At 38.0% G+C, this 10,465-nt stretch overlaps 1 protein-coding gene across 2 annotated transcripts; it reads right to left on the reverse strand.

The window, feature by feature from the left end:
* Positions 1 to 1,750: 1,750 nt before the first annotated feature.
* On the reverse strand, positions 1,751 to 9,695 carry LOC103704666 (ubiquitin carboxyl-terminal hydrolase 3-like). Of its 2 annotated transcripts, none has more exons than XM_008788056.4 (9): positions 9,478 to 9,695; positions 9,184 to 9,315; positions 9,012 to 9,062; positions 6,010 to 6,115; positions 5,708 to 5,766; positions 5,520 to 5,594; positions 4,732 to 4,780; positions 4,529 to 4,605; positions 1,751 to 2,322 (listed from the first exon to the last, which is right to left on the reverse strand). In XM_008788056.4, exons 1-9 carry the CDS (start codon positions 9,535 to 9,537, stop codon positions 2,230 to 2,232), a joined length of 702 nt encoding a protein of 233 aa, XP_008786278.2. In that variant the 5' UTR covers positions 9,538 to 9,695; the 3' UTR covers positions 1,751 to 2,229. The 2 variants fall into 2 exon arrangements, with proteins under 2 accessions (XP_008786278.2, XP_008786277.2); XM_008788055.4 differs by having other exon boundaries at positions 6,010 to 6,121; positions 9,478 to 9,688.
* Positions 9,696 to 10,465: the final 770 nt, after the last annotated feature.

Here is a 10,465-nt window from a genome sequence, read left to right on the forward strand (position 1 = left end):
CGTGATATGGCAGGATGTACTCAAGTTAGAGCTATATAAATTGCCGCTTTTACCAAAAAAAAAAAAAAAAAAAAAAAAAAAAAAAAAAAAAAAAAAAAAAAAAAAAAAAAAAAAAAAAAAAAAAAAAAAAAAAAAAAAAAAAGAGCAGCTAGTTGTCATCTTGCGTCGAGGAATAGACACGTCGTCACTTCAAGATGAGGTGTCGCGCCCACTTGCAATGTTCGGATGCATGCAGCGGGAATAGCAAACAACATGGCATCGGAACCTTGACTGCAGTTTTATAAACTAACGAGTTAAAAACCTAGAAGCAGCCTTTGTTAAAAAGTACTTCGCAATTAATGGTGGTATCACACGTGTGTGTTCCGCCCAAATGACGCTTCTTCTTCAATCCTAGAGTACAATATAAGTAGATGAAAGAGTTTGTAAAATCTCCAAATATTTTTCTGCATGGTGGATCCGAAGTTCTAAACAATACATCTTTTTGTCTTTTTTATTTATTTATTTTTTTTTTGATAAACCGACCGCTCACGCTAATCTCGCATGAGCATTGCCTACAAAGTCAAAAGCCAAAATACTTCACAGCGGTGGAGAAATAGGTACGCAACGAGTCTAAAAGATTTCTTCAGAATGATGAGAAGTAGACAACTCAATTAGCAGCTCTGTTTGTCTTCCGAAACACACGGGGAACCTAAAAAACAGCACACTCCTGCAAAATCGTTTGATGTCCTCTAGAAACGGATGGTCGAAGACCTCCAGCCTCCCTTATAAAACCTACTCTACCATTTTCACTGAGTCTCCCTTCAGGATGACGTAATGGGCCTCCAGAACTCGCCTCGTATAGGAGATATAGCATGCTAGCTTAAGCAAACAACAGATTCCATAAATTGCCATTCGTAATGTGGTATTACTGTGCTCGAGCATTTGGGTTGTTCATACAACGTGGACTCTAACGCCGTAAAATTCAGGTATTGAAGCGAGGTGACACATTTCTCGAGGCTGAGGTGTAGCTCCCGCAGCCTGAGAGAGAAAGAGAAGTGCGATTCCAGAAATCGCCGCTCTTTTTTTTTGGTAAAACCAGCATTTCATATAGCTCTAACTCGAGTACATCCAGCCATATCAAAAGAAAGTAAAGAGTATAAGGTAGGAGGAATATCTCCTATAGATGTCCATGTAATCTCTCCGGAGTGCCCAGCAACAAATAAGACAACCCAGTCTGCTGCACTATTCGCCTCTTAAAAAACATGTAGAACCTAAAAATTACTCAGCTCCTGAGCCAGTCTACGAGTCTCACGGATGAGAGAATGACCATCACCGTATCTATCCACTTTTCGAATCCAACCAATCAATTGCAGACAATAGCGTAGATGCAACATTTTGAGCTGCCGAGGCTCAAGACTCAAGAGGCAACAAAGCCACCTTAGGCTTCAAAGGAAGACGTCATTAATGCAAGTGAAGGGGCCTGCAAACAGCAACTTCAGACTTATGACCAATCTGACAGCCGTTTGTCAGAAACCAATCTGAAGTTGTGACTACAGATGCTGCAAGGACTTTTAAGGAGCCAAACAATGCAAATGGTTCACCGAAGTCACCTACGAGATTCTTGCGTTTACGTGGATCTTTTACATGCTAGCAGACAATCCATAGATGATCACTATTTCCACCAATGCCCACCAGGCCACCAAACATACCTCTTTTCCGTCGAGTTCATATCTTTGTGCAACGTTCCAGCAATATGGAAAGCCCAAACAGATGAATCAAGCTCTCCACGTAACATTCTTTTTCAAATCAGGAGGATGAGATTAATTGTACTCTTAAAACATCAAGGAATAGACCAAAACACAACGGCTGGAAGGCTAGCTGCCAACAATCAGCAAAACATGGAAGTGCAACTACAATGCAAGGCTTGTCTAGTGTTTCTGCCTGCACGCTACCATGACATGGAGATAAAAATCTTTTAAGCACAAATATTTGAGAGTACTAGCACATGTACTGGCACGGCACGTTAACCAAAACAGCAGCAGTGACTGCTTCCCTGCAAACTTAAGGAGTCCACCACCGTTTGGTAAAGATTTCTATCATCACAATCCTAAAAATCATTTGCAATCATGTCATGGACTATTGCAAGGATTTTTAAGTTAATGAGAGGGCCCTGTTGAGACTTAGGATAGTATAACGCCAAATGTGGACTTCATATGGAAAGATGAACTGGATGGCTGACTGGTTTCAGGGTTAATTACTTTGTTTCTTTGAGAGTGCCATGACATTGAAGTTCATCGAGTCAGGATTTTTCTGGATCACGGCTTTTATGACCTTCGCAGCATCCTGTCAAAAGATAATTCGCAAGGGCATTACATAAAATACAAACAAAATGACCGACAGGAGATATGCCTACACAAGAATGTATAAAACCAATCATGCAGGTGGAAAAGAATGTATCCGCTAATCCCATGGCACTTAGAATGCCAAAAGCAACAAAAAAGCAATCTTTTTTTAACGGACCACATTAGAATTGAACTGTGTTATGTTCTAAAAGAAAGCTAAAATTTTCAGCATGCTCTTGTCTCTTGATATGAATTCTTTAATATTAAAAACCTTTAAACTTTTGTCCCACCAAGCTATGCATCATATCATGAGCATTCCATTCATCAAATTAAAAGCAACATTTTCCGTTTTCATGGTTGTCAACATTCCACACTTTCCCATTGTTAAGGTGCAGAAATAGGGCCTCGAGATGATGATTCTCTGCCACCCAGTCCATTACGGAATATTCCCATTGTTAGGGCTTATGAAGCAATAGATAAACAGTTGGTTGCGTTTTATTCACAAATCAAATTTATATTATGATCCACACTGTTGAAACCAACATCCTCAGGAAATTCCAATAAAGCATTACTCTGATTAATCTATTGTTAACTTAGTGTATCCTATTTAACCATTGATCTTTATCCATGGGCAAAGCAATTCACAAAGAACCCTGAAGAAACAGGAATAGCACCCAACTACTCAACGGGGGTTGAAGATGATGTCCTAGTTGGCAGGCCACCTAAAAGCAGAAAATTCTGGAAGTTCTGACCCTATTCAGGGTTGTCTAGCACTGCGATTGTACTAATAAATAAACACATGCATACACACATATTTAGTGCAATGAGGCTCCAATTTCATGGCAAAGGCATACACAAGGGTGACCTTTTTTAAATTTTAATTCACTACACAATATTGACAAAGAAATTCCTACATAAAAACATGTGGATGATATGGAAGAACGTTTCTAGAATGGTAAATGTCTGTTTACAGAAAATAAAATGTTGAGTGAATAAAAGTATAGAGCAATAATGTGAAGCCATGGAGAATAAAAGCATGGAAGAGAATGATGAGATGGATTGGAAAACTAAGGATGATAGGATTGAAATGAGTCAATTCAAGGAACCACACTAAGAATCTATGTTACATAGACTTGGGAAGAGCTTCCAGGTGCAGATATGTGTCAAAATGTCAGATTCTTTGAATTTTTATAAAACTCTTCCCTCACATCCATACCCAAATGTCATGACAATACCTATTTCTTGGTATTGGCTTCAGATATTTAAAGTAAACCACTGGTTCGGGTAACAAAGCTAAGGATAGAGTGAAGAATAACTATTGGCTTGGAAAAATGGACATATGCTAGTCGGCATGGCATGGAACAATATGTACCATTCTACTGCCTTATTGATATACAGCAGTGGCTTTATGCCATCTGTGTGCTGGTACTTGGCATGCTGCTGTGCCAGCATGCATCCAGCATTGGCACAGAATGACACAGTTGGACATAGCAAGGGAAGTAATATGCCAGTAAACAGCATGCCACAGCCAGGTGATACATAGACCTTGTGTGCAGCAAATTCTCAAGAAGAGACAGAATCAGTACAAATAGAACTTGGGGAAGGATTTGAGAAGAAACAGGTGTCGACAGATGATCATAGGCCATCAATTGAAATGAAAGGACAAGAATTCATAAAGTTAACCATAATAATTTGGAGAATTGCAGGGGATGATCAAATGCTGGCATAATTTCCTAAAGAATACAGTATGGACCTCCACCAAAAGATAAATCAGTTTGCTTGGACAAGATTGAAGTATCTACACAACCGGATAGTACTGTGATGCATAGCTTAAAATAAAAGCAATATCAACCAGAAGCTAGGACATTGCATTTAAAATAATAGTAGTAGTGGTAGCAGCAGCAGCAGTAGTTGCAGAAGCAGCAACAACAACAACAACAATGATAAAAGAAGTGGCTGATGACATCATGAATAGATGTATAAAATAATTATTATTTTCAGAAGACCTCTCATAAAAGTACTTTCCTATCATATTAGTTATTTGTTGCCCACTTATTCCCATCCCCTGAAAACAAATGGCTTCCCTTGCAAAATCATGATTTCATAGTTTATCTATAAGACTATATATCTGTTTTGGCTAATTAGTCAGCAAAGAATAGAAGAGCACAAACAATAAGAAAAAGGATTATCAAAAAAACACAGAGTACCTGCAACAAGCAACTAGGTGATGAAGGACCGTGAGATATTGGCTCGGACTTCATCCCATCAAGCTCATAAAGCTCTCCTATAATATGGCATAGAAACAATAATATGATTGCTTAATTTTGACAACAAAAAATGATCCATTTCAAAGGTAAGTGGAAAACAAAAATAACTTAGCAAAGATCTATGAAGAAATTGTCATCCTTACCATCAACACATGTGAAGCAAATATAATGTTCATCTACATTTGAAGAAGCCTGGGAAAAAAATCAGGAGTCAAATACAAGGTATGATTCACAGTTTACTCCAAACAGAATTACTAACTATATGCTCCTTACAAGGCTAGCAACTCAGGACAGGTTAAACCCAATCCTGACCTGACCCAACCCAATGAGGTCAAGAGGGCAAATATGCAATGAACTTGGTTTGGCTTTTAAGTCTTCACATTAAAAGTTGATTCCAAGTACTTCATGTCAGGGTCGATCAAATACAATCCAGCTCATATTGAGAAAACAACGTACTCCCATCACAGCCCAATTTAGATACCGCCCAGTACATATAAGTTATCTTCATCTATCAGCACCTCATTTTTCGGTTTACTCTAAAAGAGACCTTTTTAAATGTTTTCTCATTTAAATCATCAAGATCATAAACTATCATATATCTGCATAGGACGGACAAAAGAGGATGTTGGCACATAATTTCCTCTGAGATTGTTTTAATCCATAGAAAAGGGGAGTCAATATATGCCTATCTTGCAAACTTGAAGGTTAACCAAATGCTGGTAATATAAAGATACAACTACAACAGACTGAAGCTGTTATCCTATTAATAGTACTATGAGTTGTAAAAACTTGAACACAAGCTGCCAAAAGTTTGATTGACATATATTAATTGCAGAATATGAGCTCAATCCTTAGTATAAAATATCATAATAGAGACAAACTGACAGTATGCTACTCAATGCACGTTAAAATCAAAATAGTGAAGTATCACCTCTGTATCCCCAGCAGTAGCTGCTACAGAATGGGCATCCTCCATTTCTGTGTCTTTTTCAAGGAAAGAAGCACGCTGAAGAACACAAGCATAATGTAACAGACACAAAAGTTAATGAACAAAGAAACAGAAATACACAATGTGGAAGTCTGTAGCTAAATGAATTTGAAGCAAAGGTTGACAAAAACCTCATATGGATCCATGTTAGCCGTTGACTTGTAGAACCTATCAAAATATGAGCCCTCAACTAGAAAAAGAAAAAATAACAAAGAGACAATGCAGTTTATAAAAAATTAGCCATGAAGATTAACAATCAATGAATTGCAGCTAACTGTTCCGGCTATCAGATCCAACTACTACTGAAATCTGTTAAATTCAGTAACAGTCAAAAAGGACCCTTCACTTGAGAAACGTATGTAGCATTATCTGCGCAAGTACAAGAAACCAATGTCCAAGGGCCACACAAACTCGATGCATAGCCTGGACTTACCTAGTTTAATTTCAGATGTCGCATTCCCTATAGCATGAAGAATACCAATGGTTCCACAAGCATTACCAACTGTTTGATTCAGAAAATACACTTCTTTATTTGGTTCCTGCAACTGAAGCAACAGAAAAAGTTAGATCAAAAGAACTCAATGCAATATTGGTACAAGCAAATATTGTCCTTCTGTCAGAGGTTGTCTTTATAAGCCTAATTCACCATTCCTCCCTACAAAGGGCCATATCATTCATCATTATGAGCTTCCTCAATCCTCATTTAGCTTCCACATAATTTCTTCACATTTCTCTCCCAACATCAGACAATTACCCCCCCCCCCCCCCCCCCCCCCTCCCCCCCCAAAAAAAAAAACAAAAAAAAAAAGAAACACAAAAACGGAAAACAAACTCTGAAGACAATTGCTACCCATTATTGCATTAACCACTATTCTTTTTTTCCCCAAGATGAACTTACTAAGTTTTCCTTAAGTTATCCATTAAGTTTCAAAACCTAACTGCATATTCATTCATCGGACCTATTTTAAACACTATTGAGATTAAATCTATTGTACCCTATATTTCTATTTAACACAACCAAGATAAAGAACACAATCATTTTTAATGTATTACTCACCTGTTATGACCAACAAACATTAAGGACACCTTTCCAGATCCATGTAATGGAAAATTTCCTAGAACATAAGAAAAATCAAACATACTATGATAAAAGACAGGAAGTGTTTCAAGCTAACAATATGATGTTGAACTCATGCAGCTCAACTCCTTAAGATCATCGATTTAGTATCACAGCGTACCATTCCACAGAGTATTGTAAATACCAGACAGGACATGTATGCACATCATTCAGAGGTATGTGCCGGCCAGACTGCTATCGACCAGCTTGGTCATTTATTTTGCTATGTGCCTTGCGACATGACTGGGCATGTAATCAGCACCACACAGTACCATATTATACCATACAATGCCATCTTGAGGCTGGCAAAAGCATGGAATGTAAACCTTGCTCAAGACTGTGTACCAAGGATTGAACTTAGTTCCACATTTATCCTTTCTGGCTCATGTGACAAATAAATATCTGTTTCATAAGTAGACAAGTTTGCAACTCAATTTTGAGGTTTTCAGTCATTAAAACTGATATGAATTCTTTCCCAGAGTCTAGATGAGCTCAGGTAAGTAAAACAGTCCTAAAGAAACAACAAAGTCATCTAATAATAGATGTTAATGTGCCAGCTATGCCACTATAATGTGCCAACACAAAATCGGCTAGCAATTAACAAACCCATAGCTATAGGTCATTTGCTAATATGAAATGCAGATCTCAAATGAAGTAACTTTAGGTTTCACCCCTATTTGATCAAAATCAATCTCAGTTCTAAAATAAATGAATCATGTTATAAATCATGTTGAATCTTGATAAGCATTCCTTGTATTATTTTCAATATTTTATACAAACATTAGCATATTTCCCAAAAAAAATTTTGCATCCTCAATGAAGCACTCTTATCTGCTTATGTTCTTACTTCCAATCTAGACATATGAAACACAATTAACTGCAAAAGGTCCATTGTCAAGAATGAGCACACACATTTTCAAAATAAGAAGCAAATGGTAGCAGGTAGTGTAAGCAATGAATTAAACAAACAACTAGCCAAGATATGCTGTACCAAAAAATATACTCAAAAGTACTACTAAGCCAGATTAAAGCAGGAGCATGAATCCAACCAAGAAGCGAATGAGAGAAGGGGGATGATTAGTCAAGGAGGGAATTTAATTGTCCAACGAAAACACCAAAGAGTTAAAAAAACTCAAGCCTTCCCGAAAAAAATGCCTTAAGAGCTTGAAATTTTCTAGAAAAATATGCAAGGTAGCTTGAAGATTCTCACTAGGTATTACGAAATGGTAAAAGAATTGTCAAAGAGAAGGAAAGCCAAATAGAATGATTCAAGAAGCATTTGACAACTACATGTTAAAAGATCAAGTGCTTACAGGTGTTTTGAAAACTCACATATAATAGAGCACCAGTAGTGATACAGTAAAGGAGAACAGCCAAAATTTCATATTGACATTTATATGAACTTTAACTTAATAACGATCAGCCAGCCAAATGCTGCTGGTAATTTGGTTTGAATGTTGCACTAATTTAATGGATAACCTAATATGGAGCTATAACATAAAAAACAAATATATTTCAATGCATCCATTTACATTAACACTCTCTAATGTCCGCTAACACTTTGTGGTGGTAAACTGATACTAATTCTCTTAGCAGCACTTTTATGAATCATTTAGACCTCAACAGAGTAAGGACTCAGCTTCAGTCTATCAACAATGTTGTTCCTTTCACTAAGCAATAAGGATGCATACCCATGCGAACATTCAAAAACATCAGTTCCATATTGAACTTGCCACCTTCATTTAAATCAGGCATTAAAATCATATATAATAAAATAAAATAATAGTCCATTTCTCTCAACCTCAGCCCCCTCCCCCAAACAGTAAACAGATCATATACAGTAGTGGCTCGTTTTCTCCGCTGTCATTTTCATTGTTTATGATTTATAGTCATTTTCTTATGGCTTGCATGGACTTTGTGCTGAGCCCATACATTGTAAATGCAGGCCGTAGTGGAGGGTGCAGGACCCAAGCACTGTAGGTTCTTTTGCCCCTCTTAACTATGGCATATTGGGGTTATGTTTTGCATCTATTGATTTTTTTTTTTTTAATGCTGCCTTGATATCTAGCCGCCAGCTTTCTGCTCATACTATTTATAAACACTTTTTAAGTTTTCATATATTCACGACTCTTTCTCGGATTTTATGTTACTAAAGAACGTTTCTCAACCATTATTACTATATATTAGATTGAATGACATGTAAAACGATTTTCCAATACTTCCATTAATTTTTACGGATTTTCCAGGACTTTTCAACGGAACAAACATGTTTAACTCTAAGCTAATACAATTAGATAGGGAAAACTAATGCAAATTACCTTCTTCTCAGTCGAAACTTGTTCTTCATCAGCTTCCCTCTCAGCTTCACCCTGAATCAAGAGGCCGAAACAACGGTAAGAAATATTTTTCAAAAATATGACAGGGATAAATCCAGATGGCCAAAAAAACAAAAAAAATCAAACAAACATAGTTGAAAAGGAACGGAATTACCTGGGTAGAATAGGGGAAAAGAAACAACACCGCGACGACGGGCTTCGGAACCATCTCCAAGAGCTCATCGTCCAAACCGTAGACATCGTTAAACTCCACCTCCTCCTCGGGAACACCGAGTCCCCAGATGAACTGCATCAGTAAGTAAAAAAGAGTTCCATGCGCATAAACGATAAAATTCCACCCAGAAATTTTGATAGCTCTCATCATCTTCCAAACCCTTATCAATGGAATCCGAATCAAGGAAAGGTTGGAATCGATGACAGGAGATGGTGGAGGAGGAGAGAGGAGAACCTGGTTCATGACATCGGGATTAGCTTCGAGGGGAATCCATCTCTTGCTCGATGCCGCCATCGGGATTGGGTCTCGTCCAGGTCGCGTTGAGGAATCCAAATGACAGCGAGGGACGAAGGGAGTATATAAACCGTACGGGGCGAGTTTTGCGCGGTGGGTTGAGTGAGGCGGCAATGCGTAACCGTTTAATAACTTGATTCATCGTAGATGGAATTAAACTGTTTATTTAATAAAATACTTAGATTTGGAACTGAAATTTTGATATATTTAATAAATAAATTATTTATTTAATAAATATTTTTTTTCTTTTTTTTTCCGCATAGATGGGTTTCCAAATTTTGACCCGTCTTGATCCTGTTTTCTCATAAGAACGCGATGAGATGGCCAGGACGTTGTCCATCCTGCTGGACTTAGAACCTTGGTTGCCATGACCTATCAAAAAAGTATTTGTTATATGCAATCAATGAGAAAAATATTCTAATTGCCATAGGCTATCAAGGCGAACTTAGGTCAGTTATCATAAAATAACATTGATGCTGGGAAAATTGTTTTGTTGACAAGGTTCTGTGTTATGAACTAACCAGCCATCCAAGTGATGGTGAAAATTCTTGTTGAGGAAATTAGTAGTCACAAATAGCAACCTGTAGTTTGTGCCATAGATATGATAGATAACGACTAGTTGGTTCAGTGGGCGGTTGCATCGAAATACATGCATGACTGACGATGGTTGACAGAGTGAGCAAGGCGGAGGGTAACTCAGCCGCTAGTGGGAGTCGGGGACCGCTGGCACGGGACGAGGAGAAGAGAGGCCAGGCAAAACCGGAGGGTTGGGCTATGCACCGGATCTCAAAAGAGGAGGTGGAGAACCTCCAGCGACATTTCACGGTGGTTCTCAAAGTGTCGGAGGAGCCGATCGAAGCTTTGAGGAACCCATGGAAAAATCAGGCGGTGGTCGTTCGGAGTTTTAGTTATCGGGTTCCGACGAAAT

The sequence above is a fragment of the Phoenix dactylifera genome, chromosome 5 (genome assembly GCF_009389715.1).
Source record: "Phoenix dactylifera cultivar Barhee BC4 chromosome 5, palm_55x_up_171113_PBpolish2nd_filt_p, whole genome shotgun sequence".
Taxonomy (NCBI): Eukaryota; Viridiplantae; Streptophyta; class Magnoliopsida; order Arecales; family Arecaceae; genus Phoenix; species Phoenix dactylifera.